The sequence below is a fragment of the Euprymna scolopes genome, chromosome 46, assembly GCF_053919585.1.
Source record: "Euprymna scolopes isolate OS-2025 chromosome 46, ASM5391958v1, whole genome shotgun sequence".
In the NCBI taxonomy this organism is placed as follows: domain Eukaryota; kingdom Metazoa; phylum Mollusca; class Cephalopoda; order Sepiida; family Sepiolidae; genus Euprymna; species Euprymna scolopes.
Genome location: NC_136527.1, coordinates 17,192,665 through 17,211,064, shown reverse-complemented (window position 1 = coordinate 17,211,064; position 18,400 = coordinate 17,192,665). Strand labels below are relative to the sequence as shown.

General features: G+C 35.5%; 1 protein-coding gene across 14 annotated transcripts in view; it reads left to right on the top strand.

Annotated features, from left to right (window-relative positions):
* LOC145271243 (ATP-binding cassette sub-family C member 8-like) overlaps positions 1–18,400 on the top strand; it is a 528,909-nt gene that overhangs the window by 361,086 nt on the left and 149,423 nt on the right. For all 14 annotated transcript variants that reach the window (XM_080126810.1, XM_080126808.1, XM_080126809.1 and 11 more), the window contains 2 exons: positions 7,327–7,744; positions 15,158–15,263. In XM_080126810.1, the coding sequence (XP_079982936.1) occupies positions 7,327–7,744; positions 15,158–15,263 (524 nt within the window). The remainder of the gene's footprint in view (positions 1–7,326; positions 7,745–15,157; positions 15,264–18,400) is intronic.

The window sequence follows — 18,400 nt, the reverse complement described above, 5'->3', positions numbered from 1 at the left end:
ATGTTTGTTTGTATATGTACGTATGTATGCATACTTGTATATGTATGCATATATGTATGTATATATGTATGTGATTGTGTGTGTATGCATGTGTATATGCATATGTATGTGTGTATGTATATATAGTTATTTATATCAATGACCGTCTTCAGTGTCATGTCTGCTTGAGGGTGTGCAGGTCGCTGCCAGGACTTAAAATCATCTTCGGGCACATGGACTTTCAGTGACTGAGGGACTGGCACTCGTCTGACAAGGCATTGCAATCAGGATGTACATATATGTATGCATGTATGTGTGTATATGTATGTATATATGCATATATGTATGTGTGCGTGTATATCAATATTTGTGTGTGTATAGATGCATATATGTATGCATGTATGTATGTTTATGTATGTACATGTGCATGCATTTATGATGTGCATATATGTATGCATGTATGTGTATGTATATATGCACATATGTATGTGTGTGTATGGATACATATATGTACGTGCATATATGTATGCAGATGTGTATGTATGTGTGTTTATGTATGTGTGTGTGTATGGATACATATATGTACGTGCATATATGTATGCAGATGTGTATGTATGTGTGTTTATGTATGTGTGTGTATGGATACATATATGTACGTGCATATATGTATGCAGATGTGTATGTATGTGTGGTTATGTATGTACATGTGCATGCATTTATACATATATGTATATGCATATATGTATGTGTGTGTATGGATACATATATGTACGTGCATATATGTATGCAGATGTGTATGTATGTGTGGTTATGTATGTACATGTGCATGCATTTATACATATATGTATATGCATATATGTATGTGTGTGTATGGATACATATATGTACGTGCATATATGTATGCAGATGTGTATGTATGTGTGGTTATGTATGTACATGTGCATGCATTTATACATATATGTATATGCATATATGTATGTGTGTGTATGGATACATATATGTACGTGCATATATGTATGCAGATATGTATGTATGTGTGTTTATGTATGTACATGTGCATGCATTTATACATATATGTATATGCATATATGTATGTGTTAATGTATATATATATATGCATATGTGTGTATACATGTGTATATATGTGTGTGTATACGTATGCATATCTACATATGTGTATACATATTTATGTGTGTGTGTGTGTGTACCCATGTATATAGGCATGTGGTTGTGTGTATATATGCATGTGTGTCTGCGTATATATATACATATGTGTATATGCGTATGTATATATGCATGTAAGCGTATGTATATATGCGTATATGTATGTTTTTATACGTATGTATGTATGTGCACTTATGTATGTATAAATGTTGTCGTGTATATTTTTATATGTATGCATATGTATGTGTACATGGATGCATATATACGTGTGTATATATATATATATATATATATATATATATATATACATGTATAAATATGTATGTACACATATGTAAAGTCGTATATCGGGTTGTTACTTGTTTGTTTTACTGTTTCAATGTTTAATTGTTTTATTGTTTAATTGCTTCATTATTTAATTGTTTTATTGTTTTCACTGTCTAATTGTTTCACTATTTCATTGTTATTTAATTGTCTGATTGTTTTATTGTTTTCACTGTTTCATTGTCTCACGGTTTAACTGTTTCGCTGTTTTATAGTTTAATTCTATCACTGTTTAATTGCTTCATTATTGGATTGTTTTATTGTTTTCACTGTTTCATTCTTTAACTGTTTTATTGCTTTTTCTGTTTCATTGTTTTCCATTTATATTTGATTTCAACTTGATTTTCAGTATCAACCTGATTATGCCGATTTCAGCTCAGTTTGTTGGGAGTCATTCCAGTCATTTCTTGACTGCATAACTTGTAAGGTGAGACCGAGCACCAGCACGTGCTGATTGTCAAGAAACAGTGGCACATTTTCCAAGGGTGGGTGTTGAGGGGACAACGTTCAGAACTTATTCAATTGTTATCAAAAGAAGAATTTGTTGCTCAAGGTTCTGTTGCTTTGATCTATGACAAATCAAGAAGTCCTCAGCCACTTCAGCGAAAGCAATATTCTTAGTGACAATCAATATGGATTTCGTCCTGCAAGATCAACTGTTGACTTACTGACTGGGTATTTATTTATTTCCCACTACAGAGAAATGTAACATAAGAGTGGGAAAGTTGGATTGGAAAGTCTTTGCCACCGAGGAGGGGAACTCTGACCTTCACAAAATATCACAGCAGTTCCATCAGCATTCATCAGACAATTAGCAATAAATTAAGTTAGATTTTCAAGTTGAATTGAAAACCCTTATCCTCGAGTGGCTTCCGGGCTTTAATAAGTGGTGACCACTATGTAAAAAAAAAAGTCAGAAGGAAAACTCTGACCTTCAAAAAATGCCTCGGCAGTTCCGTCAGTATTCTTCAGGCGATTAGCAATAAATTAACTAACCCTAACCCTAACCCTTAAAGAGAGAATGTGAAGCTTGGGTGGATGAACCTCCTAGAACTGCACAGGACTAGCATCACATCATCAGTGCAAACTCTATTGAACTGAGCTTTGTTTCTAGGTTAATCTCTTTTCCTATATTTTTGTCTTTAGCTCTTTCATTCTATGAGTAAAGTTTCTGACAAAGGGAGAAGAATTGCTGTCTTCTGGGTCAGAATCTAATTGTTTGCTTTTTCATACATTATTCTAATGATACATATTAATCTTGGTCATGGCCATTTGTCTCTCTTCATGCTCCTATTGTGCTTTGTGGTAACCACTTGGGTTTACTCTTGGAAACCTTATTTTTATTTTGTCCTCACGGTTTCTGAGAAAAAGGAAAGAATTGCTGTTTACTATAAAACTACATCTGGCAACGAGGCCCTGGTGCGGGAGCTCCAGGGTTTTGGGGAGAATGTCACGTGGTAGTAGATGGGCAGGCTCGAACCCATAATGAGAAGGAGAAAAAAAAAGTACCTGACGTCTTAGCCGATGTCTCCACGGCGTGAGTGGAAGCCACGAACATCAGAATTAAGCATAGTCAATCGAAAAGGGAACGATAACTTGTTAAAATAGTGAAGCAAAAAATCGACCCCCCCTTGTACAAAACGGCCGAGTTTAGGGTGAAGTAATTAATGTTTTGAGCCAATTTTTCAATATTTGTTGTCCGAAGGACGAAGGTTTAAAACGATACCAGTTTCATCAGGTTCCGTCGCCTCTGTCGAAAGTTTTTGCGAATATATACTCGAGAGTCAAAACAAAAGAATATGCTGTTGTTATAACCCTTGTAATTACTACATCCGACAACGAGGCCCTGGTGCGGGAGCTCCAGGGTTTTGGGGAGAATCTCACTACCCCTTAGTTATTGCAGTGCTGGGTCACCCTTGGATAAGGTGTAGTATCCACTAGCCCCCCTATTAAGGGTCACAAAAAACCAAGCCTGGTTAATGATGCTCTTGGCAGATGAAGAAGGAATCTGAATGGCTTGCGCAGCGGATAAACCAGCACCGCAGTGCCATCGCAGTCAACAAGGGTGATGTACAACTGGACTCTGGTTTGCCTCAGCCATCGGATGCGGCTGATGTCTCTGAACTTTGTTTTCAGCGGAGAGGGTGCTAGCAGTACTGGGCAAGCTGCTTATTACTACTTTGCCTAGGCTGGTGGAGGAGGTGAAAGTCCGTTGGCGATGGAGTGAGGGCGTACTGACAGGTTTGATGGACTGGAAGCCACAATTGGAGTATGATGGCCGTGCTCTTGCTCAAGGCACCTTTGACACGGACACTAACTGACCTCTGCATCATCGTCGAAATCGACGGACTGCCCGAGAAAGAGAGAGAACTCATCATTGGCTAGTTTTTGATGTTGAAGTGGTATGGTTTTTGCTTTTGCGTTGTCTGGAGCGATTTTTATAAAAAAAAAAAAAATTGATCTAAATATATAAAAGTCTTTTGATAGGGTTCGTACAAAGGCTTGCGATCGAATATCTTGCAATATTCCCTCATCATGATGGTTCTTTTAATTTTAGGAGATACCTATTCCCTGTCGATCCCTCTGTCCTCTTGTCTTTCTGTAATCAGTTCGGACGTAACTTAAGGCTGAAAAATTCCACCCATTAGAAACGTCCCCGTTTTTTTATATTCCATTTTCACCCCCAAACAAGGCACAGTGCCACTTTGATGTAGGAGGCTACTATCAGGGACATAAGTTGTTGCAGGGATACTATGTAGGGAGTTGAGCGGCAAGATGTCTGTTTACATTACACTTGAACTTCTGCATGTCAGTACAGCTGGGAAAGCAGGAAACTGGAAGAAACTGATATCTATAATGGAATGGCAGAAGGATCCCACCAAGATTTACGCAAAGTTTGTCCCAAGGTTGCTTGAAGAAGATGGGCATCAAAACAGTTCCTCACCCTAACCCTAACCCTAACCCTCTCTAATTTTCACCCCAAACAAGGCACAGTGCCACTTTGAAGTAGGGGGCTACTATCGGGGACATCATTTTCAGGGATATTATGAAGGGAGATGAGTTGGGCAGCAATATGTCTGTTCACATTACACTTGAACTTCTGCATGTCAGTACAGTTGGGAAAGCAGAATCCCGGAAGGGAGTTCCAAAGTCTAGCAGTTCTGGGGAATATACTATTAGATTAGAAGGCTTTCTTACATCTAGAGATCTCTACTGTGAAGGGGTGGGATTTAGCTGCTTGTCGAGTTTTTTAGACGTATTTAGATCGAGGGGGTACAAGTGCTTGCAGTTCATCGGAGCATTCACCATTAAAATACTTGATGGGACAGAGGCTGAAGCTTAGATGACAGTTCAGGACCTATCAGGTTGGCGACTCTCTTTTGAAACCTGTCCAGGAGTGAGAGACTAGTAGCAGATGCACCAGCCCAAATGTGACAACAATACTCCATACATGGACGAATGGTGGTCTTCCGACCCACCTGTCAATCATATCCTTCTGTCTCTCTGTCAGTAATCTGACGTGCTTTAACACGTCGAAACATGAACTAAAAATTGGCGCAAACTTTGTGGACAACCTGATAAAAAGAGAAATGAGAAGCTCTACAACATTAAGATTGACGTTGTAGGGAGGTGATGCCAGTAAAGTATAAATGTTGTAACTCTGAAGCTTCCCATCATGCACCAGCATTTTTGTAAGCGATTAAATTTCTATCTGGTTTGATTTCATCAGAACAATAATGACGTTTTTTTTTTCACTATTTTTCATACCAAACAAGGCATATTGCCTCTTAGAACGTAAGGATCTACCGGGTGGAACGATAAAATTGTCGCTCCAGACAAGACGACATGATTCCATTTCCGTTTGATGAAAACCGGTTTTCTGTTTTTGTTGCACGCCATATACTTGTGTACAGATGCCAACAGCGATAGGAGTCTTCTATCATGTCTAAAAATGACACAATATTCAACGAGCGAGATCAGAGATGCGCCACTGTATGACTCATGCTCCCTGACAACAGGACCATTGCCAGCGCCCTCAAAATGCATCGCTGGATTGTTACAAATAACAGGGACGTGCCCAGGGTGATGAAAACAATGTTTCCAGCCATGGTTATGGGTTTTTTTTTGTTTTTGTTTTTGCTTTCCTGGCTGTACTAAACTGCAGAAGTTTAAATTTAATGTGAACAGACATTTTGGTGCTCAACTCCCCACAGAGATGTTCCCAAATACGTTCCAAGTGGTAATATGCATTGTTTTGGGGGTGAAAGAGAATTGTAAGGGTAAAGCAGGGGAGGTTAAGGCTTTTGATAGGGTATGGTATGATGGTCTTCTAAGGAAAATCAGATCGTACGGTATCACTGGAAGAATGTATAACATAATTAAATCCTTCTTAAGAGAAAAATCCAAGTTGTCCTCGACGTTCGTACATCTAAACAATATGATATAAATGCGCGAATACCTCAGGGGTCTATCCTTGGACCTTTATTATTCCTGATATTCATAAATAACCTCCCTGATAAAATTGTTTGTGAGATGGGTATATATTGATTGAGATTGTCGGACTGACTTCTTCATCTTGGTTGTTATTGTCACAACGTTTTGGCCGTTTTGCCCTCCGGCCTTCGTCAGGTGTTTTGTATCAAACTGGGGAACCGTTTGTTAGGAGTCTCGAACCCAACCCTTTATTATTATTACGGGGGTATCGTGTTCGGACTCCAGCTAGGCTTTGGGACATAGTTGCTGATTCTCTGTTTTGAATGTTACTTTTTCACTGCCTTCGTTCAGGATTGAACTCAGCACCTTTGGGTAACTGTAAACTTTGATACAATGTCTAGGACCACTCGGCCATATGTCACTAGGACATGGGTATATATGCTGATGACACCACTCTCTATAACAGGCATGAGGGGAAAACAAATGAACACAGGAAATGGCAGAAATCCTAGAGAAAGACCTCCAATCTGCAATAGAATAGGGACATAAACGGATGATCACATTCAATGCTGCCAAAACTAAACTTGTTTCCTTCAATAATTAGAAGAAACCTTCTCTGCCACCAATAGAAATGGCCAAAAACACATTAACTAAAAATATTTCTTTGAAGCTCTTCGGCTTAACGTTCACAGGGAACATGAGTTGGAACAGATACATTAAGAGCATTGCTAAGGCCGTTGCGAGGAAAGTGGGCTCTCTCTACTGTGCTAGAAAGTTACTTACGCCTGAAAGTATCCTGTACCTCTATAAGGCCACCATTCGCTCATGTATAGAGTACTGTTGTCACATTTGGGCTGGTGCATCTGCTACTAGTCTCTCCCTCCTGGACAAGGTTCAAAAGAGTCGCCAACCTGATAGGTCCTAAACTGTCATGTCATCTACAAAATGTTGAAATCATCGACAAAATGTTGAATCCCTCTGCCTGTTCTACAAGCACTTTAACGGTGAATGCTCTGATGAACTACAAGCACTTGTACCCCCTCGATGTAAATACTCCCGACAAGCAGCTAAATCCCACCCCTTCAAAGTAGAGATCCCTAGGTGTAAAAAAACTATTCTACTACTTATAATTTCTTCTCCGAAACTGCTAGACTTTAGAACTCACTTCCAGGTTTCTGCTTTCCCAACTGTACTGACATGCAGAAGTTCAAATGTAATGTGAACAGACATCTTTCTACTCATAGTAATAATATCTCTGCAACTTATGTCCCTGATAGTAGCCCTCTACTTCAAAATGGCACTGTGCCTTGTTTGGGGTGAAAATTGAATAAAAAAAAAGAAGGAAGAAAAAACTCCCTTTTGACTTCGCATCCTTTGAAACAATTCTATTCTTATTTTGATCTGTAATCATTCCTTTGCTTGCAGACGAAACTCGACACGCTCATGAAGTACGATGTTAAATCCGACCGAGTAAGTATGGCCTTTCATAATGGCGCCATGCGGGGGAGCATCTCGTCCGTAGAAAGCATGCCATTCATACCATCCCCGATTCCAGCCAGACAGAGCAGCGGGGCGTCACTACTGGATACGATAGATCCGTCATTCAGAAAAACCAGCATGACGCCCTCGCTCTATTCGGAGCTGGAGTTTTACGCAAGGCGAGGAGCAGGACCTCGACGAAACACCAACGGGATGGCATCCAACACAGAGGATGAGGAAGACGTTCCAGACCTTCCTAACATGGAGAATCGTTTGGCACTGGAAATTATTGATGCTTCTTTTTCCAAAGATCTGACTTCCGAAACTCCATGTCTCCGAGATATTAGTATTCAAGTTCCCATGGGTAAGTTTGGTTAATTTTCATGTCTTTTCGTGTTTTTTCTTTTCTTATTCAGTATATATTAAAAGTAGCCTGGGTGCCCGGCGTTGCCCCGGTGTTTGTAGGTGTGTGCTAAGCAAAAAAAAAATAAAGTGGTAGTAGGCAGGCAGGCAGGCTCGAAACCTGTGACGCGAAGGCGGAAAAGAAAGTGGAGGTGTGTGTAACGGTGTTGGTTGAGCAAAAAAAGAAAATTGCGAGCGCAAAAACTCGAACTCGTAACGCGCCAGAGGAAGAAGAGGTGAAAAAAAAAATGCATATACTACACTTTGATCCTCATTTAAATGCTGGATCTTAGCCACAAAGGTCAAAGAACCATAAAAGTGCTAGGCTGCTGGAATAATGAATTATATATTTTTTTTCAGCACAATAAAACAAGAGGAAAGAATAAGTTAGACGGAATGAGGAGGAGAGGGAAAAAGAGAAAGATGCACCTACCGTGGTTGTGACGTCACGGGTGGTCGAAATAACGTGTTTTATGCGACATTGTTGACACGAGTGACCCCTCCGTGTAGAAAAGTGCCCAGTTGAGGATAAAGGAATTAATGTTTTTGGCCAATTTTTCTCTATTTGTCGTCCGAAGGGTCAAGCTTCAAAACGATATTGATATTGGGAAAATTTGTTGAAAGTTTTCGGCAGACCTACATACATACAAACATACAAACAAACATACAAACATGATGATTGCAACGTCTTGTCAGACGAGAGCCACTCCCTCAGTCACTAAAAGTCCATGTGCCCAAATATGACTTTTTAGCCCTGCCAGCGACTTGCACACCCTCAAGCAGACATGACACTGAAAACGCTCACTGATTTGTATGAGACTAAATGCAGCGGAACCTGTATTATCGTGGGCTTTCATGTGATTAACAAAACCTGCCTTAGACAACAGAGCCCGATCACACACCTTACAGATCCAGAGATCTCCATGGTTGGGCGGCAAGGTTTGGCATTTCCTACATGCTCTCTTAAGCTTCTCTCGGTCTATTTTGGCTGCTTCATAGTGTTCTGCACCCCTGTATATCAGTGTCCTCCACTGCTTGCGATCATACGCTAGGGACTCCCAACTGTCAACAGGAATATGAAAGCTCACCAGACTCTCCTTGATGCTATCACGAAAACGTTTTTTTGGGCTTGTGCTGGGGTCTTTTTCCAAGAAAGAGCTCTCCATAGAACAATTGTTTTGGGAGTCGATAGTCTTCAAGCCGGATGAGATGACCCGCCCAACACAACTGGTTCTTAATAACAATGGTAGCAATACTGGTTGTTTTGGCCTTTTTTAAGACATATGTATCAGGGACAAAGCTATACCACTTTAAACCAAGAATGTGTCTAAGGCAGTGCTGATGGAACCTCTCAAGCAATTCTATATGTGACCAGTACAAGGTCCAAGTTTCATATGCGTAGAGTAGGGATGGTACTACACATGCTTGATATACTGAAATTTTAGTTGTCAGAGTTAGATCACCATCAGACCAGACTCTATCTTGTAACCTTCCAACAGCATCAGATGCCTGCTGATTCTCTGTCTTATTTCCGCATTAAGAGTGCTATCATTTAATAAGGCACTCTTTTTTACAACTTCAAGGCGCTTTCCACAGACGAAGATATCAGGTTCCACATACAGATCATGGGGAGCGGGAGTGTACATGACTTTAGTTTTCTTAATGCTAACTGTCAGTCCGAAGCAGGTATAAGCATTTGTAAAGAGATCCATCACTAGTTGCATATCTACTGGGGAGTGTGTTACCAGGTCAGTATCATCAGCATGCAACAGTTCCCTAACAAGTCCATCACTAACAAGTGTTTTGGCTTGGAATCTTCTGAGGTTGACCACCTTTCCAGTCGTTCGGAATCTGATATAAACACCCATATCACAATCGTGGAAAACATACCAGAGCACAGCAGTCAAATAGAGCGAAAACAATGTTGGTGCAGCTATATCACCCTGCTTCACACCATTCTCAATGGGGAATTCTTCCGAAAGCCGACCATTGAAGTTGACGCGACCTTTCATACTCTGATGAAGTTTCTTGAACTTGTCTATAAAAGCAGGTGTACAGCCAAATTTTTCCAGCACTGTCCAGAGAGCCTCACAGTTGACTGTGTCAAACGCCTTGGTTAAGTCCACAAACACCTGGCAAAGAGGCATACATTTCTCCAAGAGCTGTCTAGCAGAAAACACCATATCCACAGGTCCTCGCCCACCTCTAAATCCAGACTGGGATTCCGGAAGAATATTAGGACATACATACTTTTCTAATCGGTTTAGCAAGAGCTGTGCAAATACCTTTCCAAACGCACTCAGCAGCGAGATACCTTGATAATTTCCACAATCAGACCTTGTACCCTTTCCTTTGTACAACATAACCAAGATGGCATCTACCCAATCTTGGGCAACTGGGTCACCCTGCCATATTGACAGTATCAAAGAGTGGACCACACAATGTACATTGACACCACCATGTATCAGCAGCTCAACAAGGATGCCATCCAGCCCAGGGGCTTTGTTCAAGTTTATCTGTTTTATGCAGTCAACTGTTTCCGAAAGAGTCGGTTCAACATCAAGTTCCGGACAAAAGGAACATTGAGACATACTTTCTATTGCAGCAACATCAACATTCGATGGGTTATGAAAAAGATCATGAAAGTGTTCATGCCATCGATGCATAATTTCATCTGAGGTTTTCAGCAAGGTTTTCCCGTCCTTTGCCAGGAGTGGTGTAGTTGAAGAGGATTTCGGACCATAAGCCTGATGAAGCAGACTGTAGAATGTCTTGACATCTCTATGATCGTAGGCAGTCTGTATCTCCCTGGAGAGGTCAGGCCACCATTTGTCTGTAAAATACATACATACATACATACATACATACATGATGGCAGCAAATTCGCTTTCGAACATTGCCATCACTCAATATAGCACAAAAAAAAAGAAAAAAAGGTATATAGAAACACGAAAACATTCAATGATAGACTGCAGGAATGTGTCTTTTAAGCCCTGCAAAACTCTGGCATTCCTTAGCACAAATTGTACAGACATGTGTACCACTAGCAGCACATTCTTGTTGTTCTTTTCTATGCAGGATCAAATGCCGTTTTAAACCGCCTGTAGTTTTGTACATCCGCCCGCAGTTGACACAGGTTAACTCTGGGAACTCAAGACTGCTTTATGGCCCACTGCGCCGATGAGTAGACTGGTGACTCATCAGCCTAACTCTGCTAAGACATATTCTTCCGCACGCCTCCCACTCCAGACCAATTTAAACATACATACATACATACATACATGCATACATACATGATGATTGCAACGTCTTGTCAGACGAATGCCACTCCCTCAGACAGTCAATGAGCCCAAAAATGACTTTCATCGCCACAGGACCATTTTAATAGACAAATGTCTGAGGAAGTATCTATACACAGATGATGTTACAGAGTCTTAGCTTTGTACGACAGCTAAGTCTCTCTCTCAGTTCAAAATGTTGAGATCCAGCAACAAGCAAGAGCAAGATAGCCAGCAGCAAGTTAAACTGCAGACCAGCTTAATGCGGGTAATGGTCTTCCGCTTTATGGTTTTTTAAATCAGAGATTTGCTTCTCCTAGAAAGGTTGCCTTCATCACGGCTTACGGGAGCCCTCTCCACCCCAACACACATATACATACACACAAACACACACGGTGCTAGTTGGCCGTTGACCCCGAAAAAGGGTTCATTTGCTCTTTGGAAGGTCTTAATTTATGCAGATTGCGTATGTATTATTATAGAATCAATCCTCTATTGATTATTATATACTAGCAGGACCTGTTAACCAGCATTGCCCGGTCATACAATACGATTAAACATGACATTTTAATTTATGTAGATTGCATATGTATTATTATAGAATCAATCCTTTATTGATTATTTTATACTAGCAGGACCTGTTAACCGGCGTTGCCCGGTCATACAATACGATTAAACATGATATATTAATTTATGCAGATTGCATATGTATTATTATAGAATCAATCCTCTATTGATTATTATATACTAGCAGGACCTGTTAACCGGCGTTGCCCGGTCATTCAATACGCTTAAACATGATATTTTAATTTATGCAGATTGCATATGTATTATTATAGAATCAATCCTCTATTGATTATTATATACTAGCAGGACCAGCTAACCGGTGTTGCCCGGTTGTACAATACGCTTAAACATGACATTTTAATTTATGCAGATTGCATATGTATTATTATAGAATCAATCCTCTATTGATTATTATATACTAGCAGGACCTGTTAACCGGCGTTGCCCGGTTGTACAATACGCTTAAACATGATATTTTAATTTATGCAGATTGCATATGTATTATTATAGAATCAATCCTCTATTGATTATTATATACTAGCAGGACCTGTTAACCGGTGTTGCCCGGTTGTACAAAAGCTTAAACATGACATTTTAATTTATGCAGATTGCATATGTATTATTATAGAATCAGTCCTCTATTGATTATTATATACTAGCAGGACCTGTTAACCGGCGTTGCCCGGTTGTACAATATGCTTAAACATGATATTTTAATTTATGCAGATTGCATATGTATTATTATAAAATCAATCCTCTATTGATTATTCCGGTGTTGCCCGGTCATACAATACGCTTAAACATGATATTTTAATTTATGCAGATTGCATATGTATTATTATAGAATCAATCCTCTATTGATTATTATATACTAGCAGGATCTGTTAACCGGCATTGCCCGGTTGTACAATATGCTTAAACATGATATTTTAATTTATGCAGATAGCATATGTATTATTATTAATTGATTTTGTTCAAAAGAATGAATATTATATATATATATATATATGGGTGTATGTGTGCTCATATTTTGTCCAGGGCAAAGTTGAAAAAGAATACATCAGCTCTGTGGGTGTGACTTGTGTAGTTTTTAACTTTTAGTTGGATATCCACAGACAGACAATTGCTCTTTATGTAATAGACTAGACATTTTAGCTTGTTAAAAGTGGGCAAAAGTTATAGCCTATTGACTTATGAGTGCTTTATGCTAAACTGATTGAATATTAAATTTGTAATCTTTTTGCATTGAATACCAATCCTTATTAACTGTGCATCGAATGGATACCATAATACTTAGTTCGTCGCACCTTATCATAACAAAGGTCCGTGCAAAAATACAGCCACTTTTTTGTTATAGATATATATATATTTATTTTTTTTGTATATAATATATATTACAACTTATCAAGGCCCATAGGCCACTCGAGGATAAGAGTTGAAAAGTGCACAGTAGTCAAATTTCAGAGAAAACTTCTAGAGTAAATATGGTATTGTGGTGACTAATCCCTAAGTGAGGAAGTAAATAAAGTAATGTTTAATAAATAAAATAAGGGAGGAGGAGGACTAGTGAGAAAATGTAAAAAGCAAAAAAAAATAAATAAATAAACAAGAAAAAGAAAGTAGTATTTGAAATTGGAAAAATAATTTGTTTTTTTTTTGTTTTTTTTTACAAAATGTAAACTGGAAATAAAGGCATTGCGTAATTTTCAAAATATTTACACAAAAATATTGCAAAAGGACTTTGAAGAAATTTTAGAAAATTTTATTTTAAAAGAAACAATATAAGAATTTTAATTTATTTTTATTAACGGTTTATGTGCTGAGTCTCTTTGGATTTGTGGGCCAGTGCCAAGTTCTTCTGCCACACCCAAGGATTTCCATCAACCACCTAATTGCATCAGGGGGTCACCACACTCTTCAGCACATCCAGGTACACTTTGGTGTTGATTTTCAAACTGTCTTCGAAGATGTGAGGGGGCATGATAGAAGGCTCCTATTGCTCTTGGGATTTGTACAGAACTGGTCAACTAGTAGGTGGTTTGCAAAAAAAAAAAAAAAGAATCCGGTTTTCATCAACCGGAGGTGGAATCATGTCGTCTTTTCTAGGGTGAAAATTTTTATCGTTCTACTCTGTATTTAAGCAATCACATGCACCGTCAACAGCAGAATAAAGTATTTATCGATTTCCTGTAATGTAAATTCCTGTAGAATTTAAACTACTTTTAACATTATAATATGCAAAAAAAAGCTTCGACTTCCTGTTATAACGTCACGTTCTGAACACGTCAGATTAAATTACTAACTTTTACCATCAGCAGCAGCAGTAGAATAAAGTATTAATCGACTTCCTGTCACGACATAAGTTCTTGAAAAGGTCAGCTTAAATTACTAAACTTAACATTATCATCATCAGCAGAATAATCTATTAGTCAACTTTATCTCATTGCAATATCCAGTATAATATACCGTGCTAGAAAGCAACTTACGCCTGAAAGTATTCTGTACCTCTATAAGGCCACCATTCGCCCATGTATGGAGGACAGCTGTCACATTTGGGCTGGTGCATCTGTTACTTGTCTCTCCCTCTTGGACAGGGTTCAAAAGAGAATCGCCAACCTGATAGGTCCTGAACTGTCATTTAGGCTTCAGCCTCTGTCCCATCAACAAAATGTTGCATTCCTCTGTCTGTTCTACAAATACTTTAATGGTGAATGCTCTGACGAACTACAAGCACTTGTAATCCCCTCAACGTAAATACCCCCGACAAACCTGACAAGTGGCTAAATCCCACCCCTACACAGTAGAGATTCGTAGATGTAAGAAAGCCTTCTACTCCAATAGTTTCTCCCCCAGAACTGCTAGACTTTGGAACTCCCTTCTGGGATTCTGCTTTCCTAACTGTACTGACATGCAGAAGTTCAAGTGTAATGTGAACAGACATCTATTTCAAAGTGGCACTGCGTCTTGTTAAGGGTGAAAATGTAATAAAAAATTTTTTTTAAATAACTATATCTATAAAAAACCATATCGTTGTATGGAAGTATTTTATTATACAATAGAACCCTGGGATACAGCACTAAAAATGAGTAACAAATACAGTATAGTATATAATACGCATGTATATAATCAAATAAAATTTATAACACTGTAAGGTGGGGCAAAATACCATTACCATGGGGCGAAAAAAAAATTGTATTCCACATCGTAACCTGATAAAAACGTATCATAGGGCCACCGTATCCTGGGGTTTTACTGTATATTTAAGCAATCACATGCATCAGCAGCAGCAGAATGAAGTATTAGTAAACTTCCTGTCATGACGTAACTTCCTGAACACGTCAAATTTTTTTTTCAGTTGAAACAAATTTTTTTGTTGTTTTTGCTAGAGATGGGGCATCCTACCAAATATCAGACATTCCCAGGTATTTCTGACAATTCATCCGAGATCTTTTTAAGAAAAGTTAGAGAAGGTTAAAAAGAAACATAATTTTTTGTTTTCTTTCTATTCTTCTCCTGTTTCTTTTCTTCAGGAAAAATGACGATCATCACGGGTCCACCCGGTTCCGGAAAGTCGGCATTGCTGTCTGCCATTCTTGGAGAAATGGTACTCGATTCAGGAATTATGGAATGGAGCAGGTACTTTGTATTGTTTTTTTTCGTCACCCGCCCCCCTCCCCCCACTCTAATTTTGGATCTTTCATTTTTGAATTCTTGTTTTCACATACACATGAAAAAATCTGCACCTCCCAATCATTGAAGCGTTTGGTGAATTTATTGAAAAGTTGATTAAATCATTTAAAATCGTTAACATGTATGAATAAAGTCTTGGTTAAAAATTGTATGAATAATATGTATGGTTAAAAATTGTAAAATAAAATTATTGGTTAAAAAAAGTCTAAAAAAAAGTATTAGTTACAAATGTTTAAATAAAATTATTGGTTAAAAATTTATAAATAAAGAGTTAAAATCTGATTAAATACAAGTATTGGTTAAAAAAAGGTATAAATCTATTGGTTAACAATATATAAACAAGATTAATTTTTAAAAAGGTATAAATAAAACTATTAGTTAAAAATGTATAAATAAATGTATTGGTTAAGATATGTATATAAAAGTATTGGTTAAAATATCAAATAAAGTATTGGCTAAAAATATCAAATAAAAGTATTGGTTAAAAAATGTAAAAATGTATTAGTAAAAAAAATGTATAGATAAAAGTATTGGATAAAAATGTATGAATAAATTATTAGTTAAAAATATAAAATAAAAGTATTGGTTAAAAATGTATAAATAAAAGTATTGGTTAAAAATGTATAAATAAAAGTATTGGTTAAAAATGTATAAATAAAAGTATTGGTTAAAAATGTATAAATAAAAGTATTGGTTAAAAATGTATAAATAAAAGTATTGGTTAAAAATGCATAAATAAATGTATTGGTTAAAAATATATAAATAAAAGTATTGGTTAAAAAAATGTAAAAAGTATTGGTTACAAATGTTTAAATAAAAGTTTGGTTAAAAAACGTATAAATAAATGGATTTAAAATCTGATTGAATAGAAGTAGTGGTTAAAAAAGGGTATAAATAAAAGTGTTGGTTAAAAATGTGTAAATGTATTTGTTAAAATATGTATTAGTTAAAAAATATAAAATAAAAGTATTGGTTAAAAATGTAAAAAAAAGTATTAATAAAAAATGTATAGATCAAAGTATTGGTTAAAAAATGTATAAATAAAAGTATTGGTTAAAAATATATAAATAAATGTATTGGTTAAAAATGTGTAAATAAAGTATTAGTTAGAAAATATAAAATAAAAGTATTGGTTAAAAGTGTATAAATAAATGTATTGGTTAAAAATGTATAAATAAATGTATTGGTTAAAAATGTATAAATAAATTTATTGGTTAAAAATGTATAAATAAATGTATTGGTTAAAAATGTATAAATGAATGTATCGGTTAAAAATGCATAAATAAATGTATTGGTTAAAAGTGTATACATAAATGTATTGGTTAAAAATTTATGAATTAAGTATTGGTTAAAAAAAAAGTATAAATAAAACTGTTGGTTAAAAATGTGTAAATGTATTTGTTAAAATATGTATATAAAAAGTATTGGTTAAAAATGTATAAACAAAATTTTTAAAAAGATATAAATAAAAGCATTGGTTAAAAATGTGTAAATGTATTTGTTAAAATATGTATTGGTTAAAAATATCAAATAAAAGTATTGGTTAAAAAATGTAAAAAAGTATTAGTAAAAAAATGTATAAATAAAAGTACTAGTTAAAAATGTGTACATAAAAGTATTGGTTAAAAAATGTATGAATAAAGTATTAGTTAAAAACTATAAAATAAAAGTATTGGTTAAAAAATGTATAAATAAATGGAGTTAAAATCTGATTGAATAGAAGTAGTGGTTAAAAAAAGTGATAAATAAAAGTGTTGGTTAACAATGTATGAATAAAATTAATTTTTAAAAAATGTATAAATGAAAGTATTGGTTAAAATATGTATAAAGGTCTTGGTTAAAAAAAGGTATAAATAAAAGTTTTGGTTAAAAAAAGGTATAAATAAAAGTTTTGGTTAAAAAAGGTATAAATGAAAGTTTTGGTTAAAAAAGGTATAAATAATAGTAGTGGTTAAAAAAAGGTATAAATGAAAGTTTTGGTTAAAAATAGGTATAAATGAAAGTTTTGGTTAAAAATAGGTATAAATGAAAGTTTTGGTTAAAAAAAGGTATAAATGAAAGTTTTGGTTAAAAATAGGTATAAATGAAAGTTTTGGTTAAAAAAAGGTATAAATAAAAGTAGTGGTTAAAAGGGTATAAATGAAAGTTTTGGTTAAAAAAGGTATAAATGAAAGTTTTGGTTAAAAAAGGTATAAATGAAAGTTTTGGTTAAAAAAGGTATAAATGAAAGTTTTGGTTAAAAAAAGGTATAAATAAAAGTTTTGGTTAAAAAAAAGGTATAAATGAAAGTTTTGGTTAAAAAAAGGTATAAATGAAAGTTTTGGTTAAAAAAGGTATAAATGAAAGTTTTGGTTAAAAAAGGTATAAATGAAAGTTTTGGTTAAAAAAGGTATAAATGAAAGTTTTGGTTAAAACAAAGGTATAAATAAAAGTTTTGGTTAAAACAAAGGTATAAATAAAAGTTTTGGTTAAAACAAAGGTATAAATAAAAGTTTTGGTTAAAACAAAGGTATAAATAAAAGTTTTGGTTAAAACAAAGGTATAAATAAAAGTTTTGGTTAAAAAAAGGTATAAATGAAAGTTTTGGTTAAAAAAAGGTATAAATGAAAGTTTTGGTTAAAACAAAGGTATAAATGAAAGTTTTGGTTAAAAAAAGGTATAAATGAAAGTTTTGGTTAAAAAAGGTATAAATGAAAGTTTTGGTTAAAAAAAGGTATAAATGAAAGTAGTGGTTAAAAAAAGGTATAAATGAAAGTTTTGGTTAAAAAAAGGTATAAATAAAAGTTTTGGTTAAAAAAAGGTATAAATAAAAGTTTTGGTTAAAACAAAGGTATAAATAAAAGTTTTGGTTAAAACAAAGGTATAAATAAAAGTTTTGGTTAAAAAAAAAGGTATAAATAAAAGTTTTGGTTAAAAAAAGGTATAAATGAAAGTTTTGGTTAAAAAAAGGTATAAATAAAAGTAGTGGTTAAAAAAGGTATAAATGAAAGTTTTGGTTAAAAAAGGTATAAATGAAAGTTTTGGTTAAAAAAGGTATAAATGAAAGTTTTGGTTAAAAAAGGTATAAATGAAAGTTTTGGTTA